The sequence below is a fragment of the Lethenteron reissneri genome, chromosome 71, assembly GCF_015708825.2.
Source record: "Lethenteron reissneri isolate LAM-NWPU_2019-01 chromosome 71, ASM1570882v1, whole genome shotgun sequence".
NCBI classification, from domain to species: Eukaryota; Metazoa; Chordata; class Hyperoartia; order Petromyzontiformes; family Petromyzontidae; genus Lethenteron; species Lethenteron reissneri.
The window spans coordinates 2,908,628-2,934,598 of record NC_083849.1 but is presented as its reverse complement, the minus strand read 5'-3'; the positions used below and the strand labels follow the sequence as shown (position 1 = coordinate 2,934,598).

Here is a 25,971-nt window from a genome sequence, read left to right as displayed (position 1 = left end):
ATTTAAATTTGTTACCTACGTGACTTTACCGAAAAAACCTAAGAGTATGAATCCTTGCAGTCACGAAAGCTTATGGAGACGACATATTTCCGAAATTGCGAATTTCACTGCTAATTTGATTAACAATAGCAGTTTAAAATTGCAAGCGGTGAGCGGTCGTTCGGCAAATTTAATCTTATTTTGTCGTATTTGCGTGTGCTTCAATGGGACAAGATCGTCTCGGCGATCTTGTTCTTCTTAGCATTGAAAGAAAAAACATTGGAAAAAACTAATTTTGATTACGTGATTGACCAGTTTGCGCAGTGAAATCAAGAATCAAGTATAACCCGTAAAACAAAGTTTTTCACTCTAAATCCTTTATATGCGTGGCGGCTAGAGTCCTCTCGTCCTCTGGCTTGAGATGGCTGCCACCTATTGGTCAGATGATTGCATTGCACCATTAAGCAATTGGTAATTAAATATAATATTTTGTCTTAAAAAGTGTAACATTTTGGAATTATTTTTCACGAAAATGCATTGTCACGCACAACGAGTCTGTGTGCGAACTGTGAGCTCGATTGGATCACGGGAAGTGGGTTAAAAAACGACCGAAAGATTTGCACGGTCATAAGCAAGCAAGCAAGTGAACTTAATATAAAGGATTTAACAAGTATAACCCGTAAAAACAAAGTTTTTCACTATAAATCCTTTATATGCGTGCCGGCTAGAGTCCTCTCGTCCTCTGGCTTGAGATGGCTGCCACCTATGGGTCAGATGATTGTCTGCCAGTATTAAGCAATTGGTAATTAAATATTTAATTTGTTTTCCCTAAACAGTGTAACATTTTGGAATTTTTTTTCACGAACATTAATTGTCACGCACAACGAGTCTGTGTGCAAAATGTCAGCTCGATTGGATCACGGGAAGTGGGTTAAAAAACGACCGAAAGATTTGCACGGTCGTAAGCAAGCAAGCAAGCGAACTTATATAAAGGATTTAAAAATGAATCTTTTGTAGACTATGTCTACGACAGTGGCTGAGTGAGCCATGTAATATAATTTCTACAAATCTGCTTCTTTAAATGCAATGTTTCATTAAAATTTTAATTGTTAGTCCTTATTCTTAGGTGTTTTCGGTAAAGTCACGTAGGTAAAACATCAAAATTAATAAAAATTATAAAATAAAATAAAGATCATTTTATGTTATTATCTTAGGTGTTTTCGGTAAAGTCACGTAGGTAAAACATCAAATTAATAAAAAAAAATAAAGATCATTTTATTTATTATTTTTAATAAAGATAATTTTATTTTATTTTTTATTAATTTTGATGTTTTACCTACGTGACTTTACCGAAAACACCTAAGAATATGATTCCTTGCAGTCACGAAAGCTTCAAGTCTAGAATTAATGTTAGTCCTTATTCAAATCTACCGGGCAGTGCCAGGCTAGGTGCACCTATCCTGGCACAAGAGTATTGCGGTGACGTCATAGACAATGGAGGAAACGGGGGGGGGTGGTCACAGCCGTCACGTGACCCCGGGGCACCTCGCGCGACGGATGACGTCATCGCGGGTGACGTCACCGGCCGTGTCTCCACCAGCCCCCCCCCACCCCACACGCGGGAGGGGGGGGGTTAAAGAAGGGCGGGGCCAACAGCAACCGCGATCAACGATTGGTTGAGACGCGTCTCACGTGATCACCACCAACCCCTTCGCCCCCCCCACCGGAAGCCACTCCACTTCACCCCCCCTAACCGGAAGCCCCCACCCTCACCCCCGTCGCAGACATTTAACCGACGGCAGCGCGAGCTCGCCCACCGATTGGTCGACGCACGCCCCCCCCCTAACCGGAAGCCCCCACCCTCACCCCTCCACCCCCCCCACCTTCTCCCCCGTCGCAGACACTTAACCGACGGCAGCGCGCGAGCTCGCCCACCGATTGGTCGACGCACGCCCCCCCCCCCTAACCGGAAGCCCCACCCTCACCCCCTCCACCCCCCCACCTCTCCCCCCGTCGCAGACACTTAACCAACGGCAGCGCGCGAGCTCGCCCACCGATTGGTCGACGCACCCCCCCCCCCACGTGGTTCGCGGCTGGACCAATCGGCGTGCGCGCAGAGTGGGTCCGCGTTTCGGTGCCGTTGCTGCTGCCCACAGCTGCCCATTGCCGCCGCGACCACCGCCGCGCTGCTATGCTGCTGCTCCTGCTAATACTGTGCTGCTCCATCGTGCCCACAGCTTCTTGGGCAAACCCCCTCTTCCCCGGAGAGGAGGGGGGGGGTCGACTAGTGAGGGTGGTGGAGCGTTGTCCACCGCTGGAGGCTGAATGAGGTTGCATCGTCTAGGCAGCGGAGCGAAACGTGCGTTTTGTCTGCGCCGAGGCATGGGCGGACTCGGGCACAGAGCGATTGAAGGTGGTGGACGTGGTGGTGGACGTGAGGTGATTGTCCATCTCTCGGGGTTTGTGTTCCTCCCCAGGTGGGGAGGGGGGGGGGGCCCCCGTGTGTCCTGAGGGGGAGCCCGCGTCTCACGTGTCTCACCCGGGGTCCTCAGGGGGGCCGTGTCTCTTTAATACCCATCTTAGGGGGGCCGTGTCTCTCTCCTACCCATCTTAGGGGGGCCCGTGTCTCTCCTACCCATCTTAGGGGGGCCCGTGTCTTAAGGGGGGGGGCCCGTGTCTCTCTCCTACCCATCTTAGGGGGGCCCGTGTCTTAAGGGGGGGCGTGTCTCTCTCCTACCCATCTTAGGGGGCCCGGTCTTAAGGGGGGGCCCGTGCTCTCCTACCATCTTAGGGGGGCCCGTGTCTCTCTCCTACCCATTGGGGGGGGGGGGGTGTCTCTCTCCTACCCATCTTAGGGGGGCCCGTGTATCTCTCCTACCCATCTTAGGGGGCCGTGTCTCTCTCCTACCATCTTAGGGGGGCCCCGTGTCTCTCTCCTACCCATCTTAGGGGGGCCCGTGTCTTCTCTACCCATCTTAGGGGGGCCCGTGTCTTAAGGGGGGGCCGTGTCTCCTCCTACTCATCTTAGGGGGGCCCGTGTCTCTCTCTACCCATCTTAGGGGGGCCCGTGTCTCAAGGGGGGCCCGGTGTCTCCCCCCCCACCCACCCACGTGAGGGCAGCCCGAATCTCCCCCGACTCACCCCATATCCCCATCCTCTTGCGCTCCCCACACGCTCACCACCCCCACACGCTCACCCCACTTACTCACCCCACACGCTCACCCACGCGCTCACCCACGCGCCACCCCACGCGCCACCCCACACGCTCACCCCCCCACACGCTCACCCCACACGCTCACCCCACACACGCCACACTCACCCCACACACTCACCACACACCACCACCCACACACTCTCACCCCACAACACTCTCACCCACACACTCCTCACCCCCACACGCTCACCCACACATCCCCCCCCCACACGCACTCACCCCACACGCCCCCCACACACGCTCACCCACGCGCTCACCCCCCCCACGCTCACCCCACATCAGCCCACACGCGCTCACCCCCACACACTCACCCACACGCGCACCCCACACGCTCACCCCACACACTCACCACACGCTCACCCCACACACTCACCCCACCACGCTCACCCACACGCTCACCCTACACACGCCAACACACGCTCACCCCACACACGCTCACCCACACGCTCACCCCAACGCTCACCCCACACACGCTCACCCATTCACTCACCCCCCACACGCTCACCCACACACGCTCACCCCACACACGCTCACCCCCACACACGCTCACCCACACACGCTCACCCCCCACACGCTCACCCACACGCTCACCCCCCCACACGCACTCAACCCCACACACGCTCACCCACGCGCTCCCCCCCCCACACGCTCACCCCACACTCAGCCCACACGCGCTCCCCCACACACTCACCCACACACGCTCACCCCACACGCTCACCCCCCACGCGCTCACCCACACGCTCACCCCACACGTCACCCCACAAGCTCTCACCCACACACTACCCCCCCACACGCTCACTCCACACACACCCCCCCACACGCACTCACCCCACACACATTCACACACGCCCCCCCACACGTCACCAACACGCCACCCACACACGCTCACCCCCACACACACTCACCCACACGCTCACCCCCACACACGCTCACTCCACACGCTCATCCACACACACTCACCCCCCCACACGCTCACTCCACGCACTCACCACCCCACAGCTCACCCACACGCTCACCCCACACGCTCACCCACCCCTAAGACCCCTAATCCACCCTCTTAACCCCCCTAACCCCCCTAACCCACCCCTAAGACCCTAACCCACCCCCTTAACCCCCCAACCCCCTAAACCCACCCCTAAGACCCCTAAGACCCCTAACCCACCCCCCTAACCCCCCTAACCCCCTAAACCCACCCCTAAGACCCTAAGACCCCTAACCCACCCCCTTAACCCCCCCTAACCACCCTAAGCCCCCTAACCCACCCTTAACCCCCCCTAACCCCCCTAACCCACCCCTAAGACCCCTAACCACCCCCCTAACCCCCTAACCCCCTAACCCACCCCTAAGACCCCTAACCCACCCCCTTAACCCCCCCTAACCCCCCTAACCCACCCCTAAGACCCCTAACCCACCCCCCTAACCCCCCTAACCCCCCTAAGACCCCTAAGACCCCTAACCACCCCCTTAACACCCCCTAACCCCTAACCCACTCCCTAAGCCCCGTTACACCCACCCCAGCCCGCCATTCATTCCCCATCGGCAAGCCACACACAGAGAGGCCCTTCCAGATTAGTCTAACGCCTTCACCCGACCTGACCCCCCACCACCCCCCCACCACCACCACCCCCCCACCACCCCCCACCACCACCCACCACCACCACCACCACCCCCCATTACCCCTTAACCCCTACCCCATTAACCCTTACCCATTAACCCCCCCTCCCTTACCCCTTACCAATCCTGCTCTTCGCCATGCGCCGTTAATACCAACCACAACATTTTTGCACCTTTGCATAGCAAGCCAGGCCTAGTGTCTGTGGGGGGCACACGCCCCCGCAACAAAAACAGCCACAAAACCATCGACGAATCCAGCCTGGCCCGCGACTTTCACCAACCGGAAAACGAGGAGGCCGGTCCCGTGGCGTGGACACCCACCACCACCACCCCCCACGCCTCGGTTCTCGTCTCTGCCCCCCCCCGGGGTGACGGCAGAAGGCCGAGGCTGCTGGCGCTGCCGTAGGCGAGTCGGTGAGGAGGTGAGACACACACAGAGGCAGGGCTGACTGTGAGTGTGGTGACTGTGAGTGTGGTGACTGTGAGTGCGGTGACTGTGAGTGTGGTGACTGTGAGTGCGGTGACTGTGAGTGTGAGACTGTGAGTGTGATGACTGTGAGTGTGATGACTGCGAGTGCGGTGACTGTGAGTGTGATGACTGTGAGTGTGATGACTGTGAGTGTGGTGACTGTGAGTGCGGTGACTGTGAGTGTGGTGACTGAGTGTGGTGACTGTGAGTGCGGTGACTGTGAGTGTGGTGACTGTGAGTGTGGTGACTGAGTGTGGTGACTGCGAGTGTGGTGACTGTGAGTGCGGTGACTGTGAGTGTGGTGACTGTGAGTGCGGTGACTGTGAGTGTGGTGACTGTGAGTGCGGTGACTGTGAGTGTGATGACTGTGAGTGTGATGACTGTGAGTGTGATGACTGCGAGTGCGGTGACTGTGAGTGTGATGACTGTGAGTGTGATGACTGTGAGTGTGGTGACTGTGAGTGCGGTGACTGTGAGTGTGGTGACTGAGTGTGGTGACTGTGAGTGCGGTGACTGTGAGTGTGGTGACTGTGAGTGTGGTGACTGTGAGTGTGGTGACTGCGAGTGTGGTGACTGTGAGTGCGGTGACTGTGAGTGTGGTGACTGTGAGTGTGGTGACTGTGAGTGTGGTGACTGTGAGTGTGGTGACTGTGAGGTGATGAACTGTGAGTGTGATGACTGTGAGTGTGATGACTGTGAGTGTGGTGACTGTGAGTGCGGTGACTGTGAGTGTGGGACTGTGAGTGTGGGTGACTGTGAGTGTGGTGACTGTGAGTGTGATGACTGTGAGTGTGAGTGACTGTGAGTGTGGTGACTGTGAGTGTGATGACTGTGAGTGTGATGACTGTGTGTGTGGTGACTGTGAGTGTGGTGACTGTGAGTGTGGTGACTGCGAGTGTGATGACTGTGAGTGTGGTGACTGTGAGTGTGGTGACTGCGAGTGTGACTGTGAGTGTGATGACTGTGAGTGTGGTGACTGTGAGTGTGATGACTGTGAGTGTGATGACTGTGAGTGTGGTGACTGTGAGTGTGGTGACTGTGAGTGTGATGACTGTGAGTGTGGTGACTGCGAGTGTGATGACTGTGAGTGTGGTGACTGTGAGTGTGGTGACTGCGAGTGTGATGACTGTGAGTGTGATGACTGGAGTGTGGTGACTGTGAGTGTGATGACTGTGAGTGTGATGACTGTGAGTGTGGTGACTGTGAGTGTGATGACTGTGAGTGTGATGACTGTGAGTGTGGTGACTGTGAGTGTGGTGACTGTGAGTGCGGTGACTGTGAGTGTGATGACTGTGAGTGTGATGACTGTGAGTGTGGTGACTGTGAGTGTGATGACTGTGAGTGTGGTGACTGTGAGTGTGATGACTGTGAGTGTGATGACTGTGAGTGTGGTGACTGCGAGTGTGGTGACTGCGAGTGTGGTGACTGTGAGTGTGATGACTGTGAGTGGTGACTGTGAGTGTGGTGACTGTGAGTGTGGTGACTGTGAGTGTGGTGACTGTGAGTGTGGTGACTGTGAGTGTGGTGACTGTGAGTGTGGTGACTGTGAGTGTGGTGACTGTGAGTGTGATGACTGTGAGTGTGGTGACTGTGAGTGTGGTGACTGTGAGTGTGGTGACTGTGAGTGTGGTGACTGTGAGTGTGGTGACTGTGAGTGTGATGACTGTGAGTGTGGTGACTGTGAGTGTGGTGACTGTGAGTGTGGTGACTGTGAGTGTGGTGACTGTGAGTGTGGTGACTGTGAGTGTGGTGACTGTGAGTGTGATGACTGTGAGTGTGGTGACTGTGAGTGTGGTGACTGTGAGTGTGGTGACTGTGAGTGGGTGACTGTGAGTGTGATGACTGTGAGTGTGGTGACTGTGAGTGTGATGACTGTGAGTGTGGGTGACTGTGAGTGTGGTGACTGTGAGTGTGGTGACTGTGAGTGTGGTGACTGTGAGTGCGGTGACTGTGAGTGTGGTGACTGTGAGTGCGGTGACTGTGAGTGTGGTGACTGTGGTGGTGACTGTGAGTGTGGTGACTGTGAGTGTGGTGACTGTGTGTGTGGTGACTGTGAGTGTGATGACTGTGAGTGTGTGATGACTGTGAGTGTGATGACTGTGAGTGCGTGCGGTGACTGTGAGTGCGGTGACTGTGAGTGTGGTGACTGTGAGTTGGTGACTGTGTGTGTGGTGACTGTGAGTGTGGTGACTGTGAGTGTGGGACTGTGTGTGTGGTGACTGTGAGTGATGAGTGTGTGTGGGACTGTGAGTGTGGTGACTGTGAGTGTGGTGAGTGTGGTGACTGTGAGTGTGATGACTGTGAGTGTGGTGACTGTGAGTGTGGTGACTGTGAGTGCGGTGACTGTGAGTGCGGTGACTGTGAGTGCGGTGACTGTGAGTGTGTGTGACTGTGAGTGTGGTGACTGTGAGTGTGATGACTGTGAGTGTGATGACTGTGAGTGCGGTGTGACTGCGTGTGCGGTGACTGTGAGTGCGGTGACTGTGAGTGCGGTGACTGTGTGTGCGGTGACTGTGAGTGCGGTGACTGTGAGTGCGGTGACTGTGAGTGCGGTGACTGTGAGTGCGGTGACGAGAGTGCGGTGACTGCGTGTGCGGTGACTGCGTGTGCGGTGACTGCGAGTGCGGTGACTGCGAGTGCGGTGACTGCGTGTGCGGTGACTGTGTGTGCGGTGACTGCGTGTGCGGTGACTGTGAGTGCGGTGACTGCGTGTGCGGTGACTGTGAGTGCGGTGACTGCGTGTGCGGTGACTGTGTGTGCGGTGACTGTGTGTGCGGTGACTGTGAGTGCGGTGACTGTGAGTGCGGTGACTGCGAGTGCGGTGACTGTGAGTGAGGTGACTGCGAGTGCGGTGACTGTGAGTGAGGTGACTGTGTGTGCGGTGACTGTGAGTGAGGTGACTGTGAGTGCGGTGACTGTGAGTGCGGTGACTGTGAGTGCGGTGACTGTGAGTGCGGTGACTGCGAGTGCGGTGACTGCGAGTGAGGTGACTGCGAGTGAGGTGACTGCGAGTGAGGTGACTGTGTGTGCGGTGACTGTGAGTGAGGTGACTGCGAGTGCGGTGACTGCGAGTGAGGTGACTGCGAGTGCGGTGACTGTGAGTGAGGTGACTGCGAGTGAGGTGACTGCGAGTGCGGTGACTGCGAGTGAGGTGACTGCGAGTGAGGTGACTGCGAGTGAGGTGACTGTGAGTGAGGGACTGTGAGTGAGGTGACTGTGAGTGCGGTGACTGATGCGAGTGAGGTGACTGTGAGTGAGGTGACTGCGAGTGCGGTGACTGTGAGTGAGGTGACTGTGAGTGAGGTGACTGTGAGTGCGGTGACTGCGAGTGCGGTGACTGTGAGTGAGGTGACTGCGAGTGCGGTGACTGTGAGTGAGGTGACTGCGAGTGAGGTGACTGCGAGTGCGGTGACTGCGAGTGAGGTGACTGCGAGTGAGGTGACTGCGAGTGAGGTGACTGTGAGTGAGGTGACTGTGAGTGAGGTGACTGCGAGTGCGGTGACTGCGAGTGAGGTGACTGCGAGTGAGGTGACTGTGAGTGAGGTGACTGCGAGTGCGTGTGACTGTGGTGAGGTGACTGCGAGTGCGGTGACTGCGAGTGAGGTGACTGCGAGTGAGGTGACTGTGAGTGAGGTGACTGTGAGTGAGGTGACTGTGAGTGCGGTGACTGTGAGTGCGGTGACTGCGAGTGAGGTGACTGGGAGTGCGGTGACTGCGAGTGAGGTGACTGCGAGTGCGGTGACTGCGAGTGCGGTGACTGTGAGTGCGGTGACTGTGAGTGCGGTGACTGTGAGTGCGGTGACTGTGAGTGCGGTGACTGTGAGTGCGGTGACTGCGAGTGCGGTGACTGCGAGTGCGGTGACTGTGAGTGCGGTGACTGTGAGTGCGGTGACTGCGAGTGCGGTGACTGTGAGTGCGGTGACTGTGAGTGCGGTGACTGTGAGTGCGGTGACTGCGAGTGCGGTGACTGTGAGTGTGGTGACTGTGAGTGCGGTGACTGCGAGTGCGGTGACTGCGAGTGCGGTGACTGTGAGTGCGGTGACTGTGAGTGCGGTGACTGTGAGTGTGGTGACTGTGAGTGCGGTGACTGTGAGTGCGGTGACTGTGAGTGTGGTGACTGTGAGTGCGGTGACTGTGAGTGCGGTGATGCGAGTGCGGTGACTGTGAGTGTGGTGACTGTGAGTGCGGTGACTGCGAGTGCGGTGACTGCGAGTGCGGTGACTGTGAGTGTGATGACTGTGAGTGCGGTGACTGCGAGTGCGGTGACTGTGAGTGTGGTGACTGTGAGTGCGGTGACTGCGAGTGCGGTGACTGCGAGTGCGGTGACTGTGAGTGCGGTGACTGTGAGTGGTGACTGTGAGTGCGGTGACTGCGAGTGCGGTGACTGCGAGTGCGGTGACTGTGAGTGCGGTGACTGTGAGTGCGGTGACTGTGAGTGTGGTGACTGTGAGTGCGGTGACTGTGAGTGCGGTGACTGTGAGTGTGGTGACTGTGAGTGCGGTGACTGTGAGTGCGGTGACTGCGAGTGCGGTGACTGCGAGTGCGGTGACTGTGAGTGTGATGACTGTGAGTGCGGTGACTGCGAGTGCGGTGACTGTGAGTGCGGTGACTGTGAGTGCGGTGACTGCGAGTGCGGTGACTGCGAGTGTGGTGACTGTGAGTGTGGTGACTGTGAGTGTGATGACTGTGAGTGTGGTGACTGTGAGTGTGATGACTGTGAGTGCGGTGACTGTGAGTGCGGTGACTGTGAGTGTGATGACTGTGAGTGTGGTGACTGTGAGTGCGGTGACTGTGAGTGTGATGACTGTGAGTGTGATGACTGTGAGTGTGGTGACTGTGAGTGCGGTGACTGTGAGTGTGGTGACTGTGAGTGCGGTGACTGTGAGTGTGATGACTGTGAGTGCGGTGACTGTGAGTGTGATGACTGTGAGTGTGGTGACTGTGAGTGCGGTGACTGTGAGTGTGATGACTGTGAGTGCGGTGACTGTGAGTGTGATGACTGTGAGTGTGGTGACTGTGAGTGCGGTGTGACTGTGAGTGCGGTGACTGTGAGTGTGATGACTGTGAGTGTGATGACTGTGAGTGTGATGACTGTGAGTGTGATGACTGTGAGTGTGGTGACTGTGAGTGTGATGACTGTGAGTGTGGTGACTGTGAGTGTGGTGACTGTGAGTGCGGTGACTGTGAGTGTGATGACTGTGAGTGTGATGACTGTGAGTGTGGTGACTGTGAGTGCGGTGACTGTGAGTGTGGTGACTGTGAGTGCGGTGACTGTGAGTGTGGTGACTGTGAGTGCGGTGACTGTGAGTGTGATGACTGTGAGTGTGGTGACTGTGAGTGCGGTGACTGTGAGTGTGGTGACTGTGAGTGTGGTGACTGTGAGTGTGGTGACTGTGAGTGTGATGACTGTGAGTGTGGTGACTGTGAGTGCGGTGACTGTGAGTGCGGTGACTGTGAGTGCGGTGACTGTGAGTGTGGTGACTGTGAGTGTGGTGACTGTGAGTGTGGTGACTGTGAGTGAGGTGACTGTGAGTGCGGTGACTGTGAGTGTGGTGACTGTGAGTGTGGTGACTGTGAGTGCGGTGACTGTGAGTGCGGTGACTGTGAGTGCGGGACTGTGAGTGCGGTGACTGTGAGTGTGGTGACTGCGAGTGTGATGACTGTGAGTGTGGTGACTGTGAGTGCGGTGACTGTGAGTGTGGTGACTGTGAGTGTGGTGACTGTGAGTGCGGTGACTGTGAGTGCGGTGACTGTGAGTGTGGTGACGTGAGTGCGGGTGACTGTGAGTGCTGTGACTGTGAGTGCGGATGACCTGTGAGTGTGATGACTGTGAGTGCGGTGACTGAGTGGAGACGTGCAGTTGTTGTGACTGTGAGTGCGGTGACTGTGAGTGTGATGACTGTGAGTGTGGTGGACTGTGAGTGCGGTGACTGTGAGTGCGGTGACTGTGAGTGTGATGACTGTGAGTGCGGGTGACTGTGAGTGCGGTGACTGTGAGTGCGATGACTGTGAGTGCGATGACTGTGAGTGCGGTGACTGTGAGTGCGATGACTGTGAGTGCGGTGACTGGAGTGTGATGACTGTGAGTGTGATGACTGTGAGTGTGATGACTGTGAGTGTGATGACTGTGAGTGTGATGACTGTGAGTGCGGTGACTGTGAGTGAGGTGACTGTGAGTGTGGTGACTGTGAGTGTGATGACTGTGGTGCGATGACTGTGAGTGTGGTGACTGTGGTGGTGACTGTGAGTGTGATGACTGTGAGTGTGAGACTGAGTGTGGTGACTGTGAGTGTGGTGACTGTGAGTGCGGGTGACTGTGAGTGCGGTGACTGTGAGTGCGGTGACTGTGAGTGCGGTGACTGTGAGTGCGGGTGACTGTGAGTGTGATGACTGTGAGTGCGGTGACTGTGAGTGCGGTGACTGTGAGTGTGATGACTGTGAGTGGGATGACTGTGAGTGTGGTGACTGTGAGTGTGATGACTGTGAGTGTGGTGACTGTGAGTGCGGTGACTGTGAGTGTGGTGCCTGTGAGTGCGATGACTGTGAGTGTGGTGACTGTGAGTGTGGTGACTGTGAGTGTGATGACTGTGAGTGTGGTGACTGTGAGTGTGATGACTGTGAGTGCGGTGACTGTGAGTGTGGTTGACTGTGAGTGTTGATGACTGTGAGTGTGATGACTGTGAGTGTGGTGACTGTGAGTGTGATGACTGTGAGTGTGGTGACTGTGTTGTGTGCGGTGACTGCGAGTGCGGTGACTGTGAGTGTGGTGACTGTGAGTGTGGTGACTGTGAGTGTGATGACTGTGAGTGTGGTGACTGTGAGTGTGGTGACTGTGAGTGTGATGACTGTGAGTGTGGTGATGTGAGTGTGATGACTGTGAGTGTGGTGACTGTGAGTGCGGATGACTGTGAGTGCGGTGACTGTGAGTGCGGTGCGGTGACTGTGAGTGCGGTGACTGTGAGTGTGATGACTGTGAGTGTGAGACTGTGAGTGCGTGACTGTGATTGCGGTGACTGTGAGTGCGGTGACTGTGGAAGTGACGGTGCACTGGTGTGGCGGTGACTGTGAGTGCGGTGCTGAGTGCGGTGACTGTGTGTGTGTTGACTGTGGAGTGCGTTGACTGTGAGTGCGGTGACTGTGAGTGCGGTGACTGTGTGTGTGGTGACTGTGAGTGCGGTGACTGTGAGTGCGGTGACTGTGAGTGCGGTGCGTGAGTGGGTGACTGTGAGTGTGGTGACTGTGAGTGCGGTGACTGTGAGTGCGGGACTGTGGTGCGTGACTGTGTGTGGTGACTGTGAGTGTGGGTGACTGTGAGTGTGGTGACTGTGAGTGCGGTGACTGTGAGTGCGGTGACTGTGAGTGTGGTGACTGTGAGTGCGGTGACTGGGAGTGTGGTGACTGTGAGTGTGGGACTGTGAGTGTGGTGACTGTGAGTGCGGTGACTGTGAGTGCGGGTGACTGTGAGGTGGTGACTGTGAGTGCGGTGACTGTGAGTGCGGTGACTGTGAGTGTGGTGACTGTGAGTGCGGTGACTGTGAGTGCGGTGACTGTGAGTGCGGTGACTGTGAGTGCGGTGACTGTGAGTGCGGTGACTGTGAGTGTGGTGACTGTGAGTGCGGTGACTGTGAGTGTGGTGACTGTGAGTGAGGGACTGTGAGTCGGTGACTGTGAGTGCGGTGACTGTGTGTGCGGTGAAGTGGTCGGTGACTGTGAGTGCGGTGACTGTGTGTGCGGTGACTGTGAGTGCGGTGACTGTGAGTGCGGTGACTGTGAGTGTGGTGACTGTGAGTGTGATGACTGTGAGTGTGATGACTGTGAGTGTGATGACTGCGAGTGCGGTGACTGTGTGTGTGGTGACTGTGAGTGCGGTGACTGTGAGTGCGGTGACTGCGAGTGTGATGACTGTGAGTGCGGTGACTGCGAGTGCGGTGACTGCGAGTGTGGTGACTGTGAGTGCGGTGACTGCGAGTGCGGTGACTGTGAGTGCGGTGACTGCGAGTGTGATGACTGCGAGTGCGGTGACTGTGAGTGCGGTGACTGCGAGTGTGGTGACTGTGAGTGCGGTGACTGCGAGTGCGGTGACTGTGAGTGCGGTGACTGCGAGTGTGGTGACTGTGAGTGTGGTGACTGCGAGTGTGGTGACTGTGAGTGCGGTGACTGCGAGTGCGGTGACTGCGAGTGCGGTGACTGCGAGTGCGGTGACTGTGAGGCGGTGACTGCGAGTGTGGTGACTGTGAGTGCGGTGACTGCGAGTGTGATGACTGTGAGTGCGGTGACTGCGAGTGCGGTGACTGTGAGTGTGGTGACTGTGAGTGCGGTGACTGCGAGTGCGGTGACTGTGAGTGCGGTGACTGTGAGTGCGGTGACTGTGAGTGCGGTGACTGCGAGTGCGGTGACTGTGAGTGTGATAACTGCGAGTGCGGTGACTGTGAGTGCGGTGACTGTGAGTGTGATAACTGCGAGTGTGGTGACTGTGAGTGCGGTGACTGTGAGTGTGATAACTGCGAGTGCGGTGACTGTGAGTGCGGTGACTGTGAGTGTGATAACTGCGAGTGTGGTGACTGTGAGTGTGGTGACTGTGAGTGTGATAACTGCGAGTGCGGTGACTGTGAGTGTGGTGACTGTGAGTGTGATAACTGCGAGTGTGGTGACTGTGAGTGCGGTGACTGTGAGTGCGGTGACTGCGAGTGCGGTGACTGTGAGTGTGGTTACTGTGAGTGCGGTGACTGTGAGTGCGGTGACTGTGAGTGCGGTGACTGTGAGTGCGGTGACTGTGAGTGCGGTAACTGCGAGTGCGGTGACTGCGAGTGCGGTGACTGTGAGTGCGGTGACTGTGAGTGTGGTGACTGTGAGTGCGGTGACTGTGAGTGCGGTGACTGTGAGTGCGGTGACTGTGAGTGCGGTGACTGCGAGTGCGGTGACTGTGAGTGCGGTGACTGTGAGTGCGGTGACTGTGAGTGTGGTGACTGTGAGTGCGGTGACTGTGAGTGCGGTGACTGCGAGTGTGGTGACTGTGAGTGCGGTGACTGCGAGTGCGGTGACTGTGAGTGCGGTGACTGCGAGTGCGGTGACTGTGAGTGCGGTGACTGCGAGTGTGGTGACTGTGAGTGCGGTGACTGTGAGTGTGGTGACTGTGAGTGTGATGACTGTGAGTGTGGTGACTGTGAGTGCGGTGACTGTGAGTGCGGTGACTGTGAGTGCGGTGACTGTGTGTGCGGTGACTGTGTGTGCGGTGACTGTGAGTGCGGTGACTGTGTGTGCGGTGACTGTGTGTGCGGTGACTGTGAGTGCGGTGACTGCGAGTGCGGTGACTGTGAGTGCGGTGACTGTGAGTGCGGTGACTGCGAGTGCGGTGACTGTGTGTGCGGTGACTGTGAGTGCGGTGACTGTGAGTGCGGTGACTGTGTGTGCGGTGACTGTGAGTGCGGTGACTGTGAGTGCGGTGACTGTGTGTGCGGTGACTGTGAGTGCGGTGACTGTGTGTGCGGTGACTGTGTGTGCGGTGACTGTGAGTGCGGTGACTGTGAGTGCGGTGACTGTGTGTGCGGTGACTGTGTGTGCGGTGACTGTGAGTGCGGTGACTGTGTGTGCGGTGACTGTGTGTGCGGTGACTGTGAGTGCGGTGACTGTGAGTGCGGTGACTGTGTGTGCGGTGACTGCGAGTGCGGTGACTGTGAGTGCGGTGACTGTGAGTGCGGTGACTGTGAGTGCGGTGACTGTGTGTGCGGTGACTGTGAGTGCGGTGACTGTGAGTGCGGTGACTGCGAGTGCGGTGACTGTGAGTGCGGTGACTGTGAGTGAGGTGACTGTGAGTGCGGTGACTGCGAGTGCGGTGACTGCGAGTGCGATGACTGTGAGTGTGGTGACTGTGAGTGAGGTGACTGTGAGTGCGGTGACTGTGAGTGTGATGACTGCGAGTGCGATGACTGTGAGTGTGGTGACTGTGAGTGCGGTGACTGCGAGTGCGGTGACTGTGAGTGCGATGACTGTGTGTGCGGTGACTGTGTGTGCGGTGACTGTGAGTGTGGTGACTGTGAGTGCGGTGACTGTGAGTGTGGTGACTGTGAGTGCGGTGACTGTGAGTGTGGTGACTGTGAGTGCGGTGACTGTGAGTGTGGTGACTGTGAGTGCGGTGACTGTGAGTGTGGTGACTGTGAGTGTGGTGACTGTGAGTGCGGTGACTGTGAGTGCGGTGACTGTGAGTGTGGTGACTGTGAGTGCGGTGACTGTGAGTGCGGTGACTGCGAGTGCGGTGACTGTGAGTGCGATGACTGTGTGTGCGGTGACTGTGTGTGCGGTGACTGTGAGTGTGGTGACTGTGAGTGCGGTGACTGTGAGTGTGGTGACTGTGAGTGCGGTGACTGTGAGTGTGGTGACTGTGAGTGCGGTGACTGTGTGTGCGGTGACTGTGAGTGTGGTGACTGTGAGTGCGGTGACTGTGTGTGCGGTGACTGTGAGTGCGGTGACTGTGAGTGCGGTGACTGTGAGTGCGGTGACTGTGAGTGCGGTGACTGCGAGTGCGGTGACTGTGAGTGCGGTGACTGCGAGTGCGGTGACTGCGAGTGCGGTGACTGTGAGTGCGGTGACTGTGAGTGCGGTGACTGTGAGTGCGGTGACTGCGAGTGTGATGACTGTGAGTGCGGTGACTGTGAGTGCGGTGACTGCGAGTGCGGTGACTGCGAGTGCGGTGACTGTGAGTGTGATGACTGTGAGTGCGGTGACTGCGAGTGCGGTGACTGTGAGTGCGGTGACTGTGAGTGTGATGACTGTGAGTGCGGTGACTGTGAGTGCGGTGACTGTGAGTGCGGTGACTGTGAGTGTGGTGACTGTGAGTGCGGTGACTGTGAGTGTGATGACTGTGAGTGTGATGACTGTGAGTGCGGTGACTGTGAGTGTGATGACTGCGAGTGCGGTGACTGTGAGTGTGATGACTGTGAGTGTGGTGACTGTGAGTGTGGTGACTGTGAGTGTGGTGACTGTGAGTGCGGTGACTGTGAGTGTGATGACTGTGAGTGTGATGACTGTGAGTGCGGTGACTGTGAGTGCGATGACTGCGAGTGCGGTGACTGTGAGTGTGGTGACTGTGAGTGCGGTGACTGTGAGTGTGATGACTGTGAGTGCGGTGACTGTGAGTGCGGTGACTGTGAGTGCGGTGACTGCGAGTGCGGTGACTGCGAGTGCGGTGACTGTGAGTGCGGTGACTGTGAGTGCGGTGACTGTGAGTGCGGTGACTGTGAGTGCGGTGACTGTGAGTGCGGTGACTGTGAGTGCGGTGACTGTGTGGTGACTGTGCGGTGACTGTGAGTGCGGTGACTGTGAGTGCGGTGACTGTGTGGTGACTGTGCGGTGGACTGTGAGTGCGGTGACTGTGTGCGATGTGCACATGCGTTGTGTTTTAAGATGCCGTGCACCTCACCGTTCTTGCCAGGCCCATCACCGCTCATGGCACACAACTCGCGATGAAATCTCAGTCGCTGCTGCCACGAGCTAATGGGGGCTTGGCCCTAATGTGATATCGATGGGGTATGAGAGTCGATGGCACAACGCATTCTCTCTCTCGCTGTACCTTCTGTGAGTAACAATGTGTGGGGGCTGGGAGAGTCGTGATTTCAGCAGTGGGAGAGAAGGCCCCGGGTAATGTATTCGTAAGGTCCCTCCTCAATTATGTACTTGATATTAGCAGATCAAGGCACCGCGGCTGTGGCTAGGAGATGTTGACTACCTCGCCTGGTCTACAGGAGGTCTGTCTCTCTCTCTCATCATCATCACGGTGGCTAGGAGATGTTGACTACCTCGCCTGGTCTACAGGAGGTCTGTCTCTCTCTCTCATCATCATCACGGTGGCTAGGAGATGTTGACTACCTCGCCTGGTCTATAGGAGGTCTGTCGCTCTCATCATCATCACGGTGGCTAGGAGATGTTGACTACCTCGCCTGGTCTATAGGAGGTCTGTCGCTCTCATCATCATCACGGTGGCTAGGAGATGTTGACTACCTCGCCTGGTCTACAGGAGGTCTGTCTCTCTCTCTCATCATCATCACGGTGGATAGGAGATGTTGACTACCTCGCCTGGTACGCTTGAGGCCGTGGGTTCGATCCCGACCCTGATGATGCCTGCTGTATATTTGGAGTCTGCGTGTTTCTCTCTCATCATCATCACGGTGGCTATGAGATGTTAACTTCCTCGCCTGGTGTACAGGAGGTCGTGGGTTCGATCCCGACCCTGATGATGCCTGCTGGGATCTTTCGAGTCTGCGTGTCTCTCTCTCATCATCATCACGGTGGCTCGGAGATGTTGACTACCTCGCCTGGTGCGCAGGAGGTCGTTGGTTCGATCCCGACCCAGGCGCCTGCTGTATATTTCGAGTTTGCGTGTCTCTCCCCGTGGTCGCGTGGGTTTTCCTCCGGGTCCTCCGGCTTTGCCCCTTAACGTTTCGAATCAACATCGCGCGATTCGAATATTTGGCTGCCGCTTAAAAGTTCCACTTGACGACGATAAGCCCGCTTCTTCGAGCTCTCATTTGTGATCGCGAGGTCGCTAATCAAGCAAAGCACTCGATATAGATAGCTCAGTGGGCCCTGACATGGTAAAATAAAAAGTAAAGCTTTAGTATGAGTATGGGTTCAATCTTAATTTTGGAGCTTTCGTGACTGCATGAATTATTCTTTGGTTCTTTCGGTAAAGTGACGTCTAAAAAAAAAAAAAAATTTAATACGAGCATACGACGTTTCGATTGCAACACAAGCAATCAGCATCAGGTATAAATGAAATAGCGACATAGAATCTAACCAGGAAACTATAGACAGACATATAAGCAGACAGATATCACCAAGATACACAGAGAGAGAGTAAATATTAAATATTTAAGGCCACCCCACAAAGACGATCTCTCTCTCTCTGTACCTGTGTTACTCTCTCTCTGTGTATCTTGGTGATATCTGTCTGCTTATATGTCTGTCTATAGTTTTATGGTTAGATTTTTTGTTGCTATTTCATTTATACCTGATGATGATTGCTTGTGTTGCAATCGAAACGTCGTATGCTATTACTTAATTTATTATTTTATCTTTATACGTCACTTTACCGAAAGAACCAAAGAAGAAGAATGAGTATGGGTCTCTGTGAGTATGAGTATGGGACTCTGTGTGCATGGGGGTCAATGAGTATGGGTCTATTTCGATTGAAAGCTTTCGTGACTGCAGGGATTCATCTTCAAGGTTCTTTCGGTAAAGTCACGTAGAAGGGAAATAATAAAATAATAAAAATATAACAAAATAATTCTCACGACGTTTCGGCCACAACGTAAGCAGCCGTCCTCAGGTGAAAAACATGTCCTCAGGTGAAGAACAGGTCTGTCGGGATGACAACATTTGACGCTGTCATCCCGACAGACCTGTTCTTCACCTGACGACGGCTGCTTGCGTTGTGGCCGAAACGTCGTGAGAATTATTTTATTATGTTTTATTATTATTTTATTATTTCCCTTCTACGTGATGACTTTACCGAAAGAACCAGAAAGATGAGTGTGGGTCTGTGTGGGTGCCTACGATCAATAGTTTATAGCCTGGCAACGGCGGCGTCGCCTGCGACCGCAACGATGCGAGTGTTTTGAGTTTCCAGTGCAGATTATAAATGCGTGAGCCATCGAGATAACGTTCGAAGTCCCCACTTCAAACGCCCAGAGGGCAGTGATTGAGCGCACGGTGCAAAGCAACCCCGTGAACGACTGACATTTTATTATTTCCATTCTTACGTGACTTTACCGAAAGAATCAAGGAGATGCGATGGCTGGAGCTACTTCTCTTTGGCGAGGCGTGCGATCTTCTTGGTTCTTTCGGTAAAGTCACGTAGAATGGAAGTAATAAAAGAATAAAAATGAAACATAAAATAATTCTCACGACGTTTCGGCCACAACGCAAGCAGCCGTCCTCAGGTGAAGACCAGGTCTGTCGGGGAGACAGCGTCTGAATGAAACACCACCAGGCTTGGCAGCGTATATTTAAGCTGGGTTGGAAGGGGAAGAGCGCTTTCACCTGAGGACGGCTGCTTGCGTTGTGGCCGAAACGTCGTGAGAATTATTATATTATGTTTTATTTTTATTATTTTATTATTTCCCATCTACGTGACTTTACCGAAAGAACCAAGAAGATGAATCCCTGCAGTCACGAAAGCTTTAAATCGAAATGTAACCGCCACTACGGGGAGGGATTCCACAAAACTTTAAGATCCTTCAACAAACTCCGGGATAAGAAGGCTCAGCTAATCGAGTCTCTCACCTTTCTGAAGAGATGCCGCGACTCTAAGCTTAAATAGACGCTCCAAGCCTGGGGTGTGTCATTCAGACGCTGTCTTTCCGACAGACCTGTTCTCCACCTGAGGACGGCTGCTTGCGTTGTGGCCGAAACGTCGTGAGAATTGTATTTTATTGTGTTTTATTTTTATTATTTTATTATTTCCATTCTACGTGGTGACTTTACCGAAAGAACCGAGAAGATGACGGTACGTGTTTTTTTTATTTTCACAATGACGCAGTTGAGGACGGGGGGTGGGGGGGGCAGGAGGGGCACGCTGGGGTCACAGAGCAACGGCAGTGGGTTCGGTTCGTGGGTGCCTCTGGTGCAGAGGTCACAACCGGGTACCCGGTACCCATACTCTACCCCAGCAGTCGGGAACCTATGGCTCGCGAGCCATATATGGCTCTTCCGGTGACGGCATATGGCTCCCAGACAATTTTGAATTGAAAAAAATAAAATGAAAAAATCCGTTTGGAACTGATTTTAAAATACTTGTGATATTGCTTAATAATACCGTGTCGTTTTAAAGTTAACAGAAATTCGTTTTGAAGATACATTTCACGGGTCACGCCTGCACGAAGCTCAACCTCACCACGTACGAACCAGACTACACAAGGCCATCAGCAAAACTATGCAGCACCACAGAAGTCGCATTAAAAGTAAGACATATTTAATTTATTAAACGTTAAAAATACTATATGGCTCTCAATGCAATATATTTTGAAATATTTGGCTTTTATGGCTCTCCCAGTCAAAAAGTTTCCCGACCCCTGCCCTACCCGATACCCGGCTACCCGTACCCGGCCGCAGATGGTGGTGGAATTGGTGGTAGTGGAGGTGGTGGTAGTGATGCAGGTTGTGGTGGTGATGGTGAGGATGGTGGTGGTAGTGGTGGTAGTGATGGTAGTGATGTTGTGGTGGTGGTTGTGGTGGTGTTGGGGATATTGGTGGTAGTGGAGGTGGTGGTAGTGATGCAGGTTGTGGTGGTGATGGTGAGGATGGTGGTGGTAGTGGTGGTAGTGATGGTAGTGATGTTGTGGTGGTGGTTGTGGTGGTGTTGGGGATATTGGTGGTAGTGGAGGTGGTGGTAGTGATGCAGGTTGTGGTGGTGATGGTGAGGATGGTGGTGGTAGTGGTGGTAGTGATGGTAGTGATGTTGTGGTGGTGGTTGTGGTGGTGTTGGGGATATTGGTGGTAGTGGAGGTGGTGGTAGTGATGCAGGTTGTGGTGGTGATGGTGAGGATGGTGGTGGTGGTGATGGTGGCAGTGGCGGTGGTTGTGGTGGCGATGGAGGTTGCGGTGGTGGTGGTAATGGTGATGGGGTGATGGAGGTGTTGGTTGTGGTGGTGGTATTGGTTGTAGTGGAGGTGGTGGTAGTGATGTTGTGGTGGTGATGGTGAGGAGGATGGTGGTGGTGGTGTTGGTGGGAGTGGAAGTGGTGGTAGTGATGTAGGTTGTGGTGGTGATGGTGAGAATGGTGGTGGTGGTGGCAGTGACGGTGGTTGTGGTTGTGGTGGTGTTGGGGATGGTGGTGGTATTGGTGGTAGTGGAGGTGGTGGTAGTGATGTTGTGGTGGTGATGGTGAGGATGGTGGTGGTGGTGTTGGTGGGAGTGGCGGTGGTTGTGGTGATGTTGGTGTTGGTTCTGGTGGTGTTGGGGATGGTGGTGGTAGTGGAGGTGGTGGTAGTGATGTTGTGGTGGTGATGGTGAGGATGGTGGTGGTGGTGTTGGTGGGAGTGGCGGTGGTTGTGGTGATGTTGGTGGGAGTGGCGGTGGTTGTGGTGGTGATGTAGTTTGCGGTTGTGTTGGTGGTGATGGAGGTTACAGTTGCGGTGATGGTGTTTGTGGGGATGGTGATGGGGTGATGGAGGTGGTGGTAGTGACGTTGTGGTGGTGATGGTGAGGATGGTGGTGGTAGTGGAGGTGGTGGTAGAGATGTTGTGGTGGTGGTGGTGGTGTTGGTAGGAGTGGCGGTGGTTGTGTTGGTGTTGGGGATGGTGGTGGTATTGGTGGTAGTAGAGGTGGTGGTAGTGATGCAGGTTGTGGTGGTGATGGTGAGGATGGTGGTGGTGGTGTTGGGGATGATGATTGTATTGGTGGTAGTGGAGGTGGTGGTAGTGATGTTGTGGTGGTGATGGTGAGGATGGTGGTGGTGTTGGTAGGAGTGGCGGTGGTTGTGGTGGCAATGGTGGTGTTGGTTGTGGTGGTGAGGATGGTGGCGGGTGGCGGTGTTGGGTATGGTGGTGGTATTGGTGGTAGTAGAGGTGGTGGTAGTGATGTAGGTTGTGGTGGTGATGGTGAGGATGGTGGTGGTGGTGTTGGGGATGATGATTGTATTGGTGGTAGTGGAGGTGGTGGTAGTGATGTTGTGGTGGTGAGGATGGTGGTGGTGGTGTTGGTAGGAGTGGCGGTGGTTGTGGTGGCGATGGAGGTTGTGTTTGCAGTGGGGTGGTGTCCGACAGCCTTTCTAGCCATCCCAGCCGTCGCCGCTCCTCGAAAGGGAGTCGGTGGCGGCGGTGCCCTCGATGCCACGGATTCCCACGGGGGCTGCCCGCGTGGCTGATTTACATTTGTCCCCATCTGCTCCCCACCCACACCACCCCCCCCCCCCCCCCGACAACTGAGGACCTAAACCCGCTTCAATATTCGCGGCAGGGTAAACCGACGCCTCGGGGTTTAGATTTTTTTTTTTAGCCCCAGATTGACCCAACCCTGGGCCACAGTCTGTGTTGTTTTGAATCTGTGTTGTTTTTTTTGTTTCGCCGCCTTCGGATTCTGTGAATTCAAAGCAGGGTGCTGCACAGAGGTCGCAAACGCGTTTTTGATTCTTTACCCGTACCCGGCCGCACCAGGGTCGCAAACGGGTACCCGTACCCGGCCGGGTACGGCTACCCGTTCCTTACCCGTACCCGTACCCTACCCGTACCCTACCCGTACCCTACCCGAAATGAGTGACAAATCGGTGACTCACCAGTGACTCACGGCCTACCCGTACCCGGCCGCACCAGGGTCGCAAACGGCTACACGTACCCGGCTGGGTACGGCTAGCCGGGTGTCGGGTAGGGTACGAGTATCGGGTACCCGGTTGCGACCTCTGGTGCTGCAAGTAGCTCATGGGGGGGTGTCCAGGCGGGTTGCGGCCTCGCACGGGGGGGGCCCACGGGCCAGAGAGGCACAGCTGGCGCACGACAGAGGTGGGGGGCGGGGGCTGCATGCTGGCGAGATGTTAACTCCCTCGCCTGGTATACAGGAGGTCGTGGGTTCAGTTCAGACGCGGACGCCTGCTGCTGCTGTATATTTGGAGTTTGCGTGTCTCTCTCTCTCATCATCATCACGGTGGCTAGGAGATGTTAACTACCTCGCCTGGTCTACAGGAGGTCGTGGTTTCGATCCCGACCCTGACGATGCCTGCTGATGCTGTATATTTGGAGTCTGCGTGTCTCTCTCTCATCATCATCACGGTGGCTAGGAGATGTTAACTACCTTGCCTGGTCTACAGGAGGTCGTGGGTTCGATCCCGACCCTGATGATGCCTGCTGCTGCTGTATATTTGGAGTCTGCGTGTCTCTTTCTTTCATCATCATCACGGTGGTGAGATGTTAACTCCCTCGCCTGGTATACAGGAGGTCGTGGGTTCGATCCCGACCCTGACGATGCCTGCCGCTGCTGCTGTATATTTGGAGTTTGCGTGTCTCTCTCATCATCATCACGGTGGCTAGGAGATGTTAACTACCTCGCCTGGTCTACAGGAGGTCGTGGGTTCGATCCCGACCCTGACGATGCCTGCTGATGCTGTATATTTGGAGTCTGCGTGTCTCTCTCTCATCATCATCACGGTGGCTAGGAGATGTTAACTACCTTGCCTGGTCTACAGGAGGTCGTGGGTTCGATCCCGACCCTGACGATGCCTTCTGCTGCTGCTGTATATTTGGAGTCTGCGTGTCTCTCTCTCATCAACATCACGGTGGCTAGGAGATGTTAACTACCTCGCCTGATGTACAGGAGGTCGTAGGTTCGATCCCAAACCTGACGATGCCTTCTGCTGCTGCTGTATATTTGGAGTTTGCGTGTCTCTCTCTTTCATCATCATCACGGTGGCTAGGAGATGTTAACTACCTCGCCTGGTCTACAGGAGGTCGTGGGTACGATCCCGACCCTGATGATGCCTGCTGCTGCTGTATATTTGGAGTCTGCGTGTCTCTCTCTCATCATCATCACGGTGGCTAGGAGATGTTATCTACCTCCCCGTGGTGGCATGGATTTTTTTCCGGGTCCTCCACTTTCTCCTTCCCACATTTCACAGTGTTTGGCCGCTGCTTGACATCACGACGCGATTGTAAAGCCGTCGCTTGGTTTAGCTGCTATCATTTGTGGCCGCTAGGTCATTCCTGAAGTGGAGCTATACATCATAACCCAGTGGGGCCTTACCTGGTCATTTTTTAATGTAAATTTTTAATAATTTTAATAGATTTTCAGAATCGGAATCTTTATTTATACTTTCAGCACCGTCACTCCGCATCGTTGCTCCAAGCGTGTTTGTCCGCCTCCCAGAATAACAATGTGAATCTTCCTTTAGACCGTGAGGAATCTGAAAAGCTATGAAGCTCATCATCTTCTTGGTTCTTTCGGTAAAGTCGTCACGTAGAAGGGAAATAATGAAATGATAAAAATAAAACATAATAAAATAATTACATTTCGATTTAAAGCTTTCGTGACTGCAGGGATTCATCTTCTTGGTTCTTTCGGTAAAGTCATCACGTAGAAGGGAAATAATGAAATAATACAAATTAAACATAATAAAATAATATAATAATACAATAAAATAATGTAATAAAATAATATTGTCGTATTAAATAATAAAATAATATTGTTTTTTCGATTTAAAGCTTTCGTGACTGCAGCAGGGATTCATCTTCTTGGTTCTTTGGGTAAAGTCGTCACGTAGAAGGGAAATAATAAAATAATAAAATAAAACATAATAAAATAATACAATTCTCACGACGTTTCGGCCACAATGCAAGGCGCCCTTCCTCCTCCGACCCAGCTTAAATATACGCTGCCAAGCTTGATGGTGTTCATTCAGACGCTGTCTTTTCGTCAGCCCTGTTCTTCACCTGAGGACGGCTGCTTGCGTTGTGACCGAAACGTCGTGAGAATTGTATTTTATTATGTTTAATTTTTATTATTTTATTATTTCCCTTCTACGTGATGACTTTACCGAAAGAACCAAGAAAATGGGAGTTGTCATTTAGCCCGTGGGGAATCTGATGATCCGTGAAGCTCTTCTTGACAGATGTCCTCCGAGGTATATCCACCTTCGGCATAACAATGGGATTCATCTTTTTGGTTCTTTCGGTAAAGTCATCACGTAGGAAGGAAATAATAAAATAATAAAAATAAAACATTAAATAATTCTCACGACGTTTCGGCCACAACGCAAGCAGCCGTCTGATGCTGTCATTTTTATGATGTTTTATTTTTATTATTTTATTATTTCCCTTCTACGCGACTTTACCGAAAGAACCAAGAAGATGAATCCCTGCAGTCACGAAAGCTTTAAATCGAAATGGGAATCTTATTCTTTTCTTCAAATTTTCTTGCCGTGGTTTTCACACCCAATTACGATTGCTTGTGTTGCAGTCGAAACGTCGTGAGAATTTATTGTTTTATTTTTATTATTTTATTATTTCCCTTCTACGTGACTTTACCGAACGAACCAATTAAATATGAATCCCTGCATGTTCTTGGTTTTTCATTTAGATCGATGAATCCGAAGAGCTCTCAAGCTCTTCACAGATCTCCTTTGGGGGTTGTTGGGGGGAGAGTGGTGGGGGTGGGGGGCCCTGCAGTCAATAATTCAATAACTTGAGTGAATCGTTGCTTCCGCGTCACACGAGAGGGCAGGGAGGTGAACGATAGCATGGCGTGTTGTCGCGGTGACTGCATCTGCGGTGGTGTTCACGATGAATGTGTCGCAAACGTAAATCCTTGTCATCCGTTGCTACGGCTGAGGCATCCGTTGCTACGGCTGAGGCATCCGTTGCTACGGCCGAGGCATCCGTTGCTACGGCCGAGGCATCCGTTGCTACGGCCGAGGCATCCGTTGCTACGGCCGAGGCATCCGTTGCTACGGCTGAGGCATCCGTTGCTACGGCTGAGGCATCCATTGCTACGGCTGAGGCATCCGTTGCTACGGCTGAGGCATCCGTTGCTACGGCTGAGGCATCCGTTGCTACGGCTGAGGCATCCGTTGCTACGGCTGAGACATCCATTGCTATGGCTTAGACCTCCGCTGCTACGGCTGAGACATCCGTTGCTACGGCTGAGGCATCCGTTGCTACGGCTGAGGCATCCGTTGCTACGGCTGATGCATCCGTTGCCATGGCTACATCCGTTGCCG

At 54.1% G+C, this 25,971-nt stretch overlaps 1 protein-coding gene across 1 annotated transcript in view; it reads left to right on the top strand.

Annotated features, from left to right (window-relative positions):
• The window catches only part of LOC133361200 (collagen alpha-2(XI) chain-like), a 53,839-nt gene extending 48,626 nt beyond the window's left edge, over positions 1-5,213 (top strand). The window contains exons 9-10 of the mRNA XM_061580084.1: positions 2,324-2,418; positions 5,186-5,213. Coding sequence (XP_061436068.1) covers positions 2,324-2,418; positions 5,186-5,213 — 123 coding nt within the window. The remainder of the gene's footprint in view (positions 1-2,323; positions 2,419-5,185) is intronic.
• Positions 5,214-25,971: the final 20,758 nt, after the last annotated feature.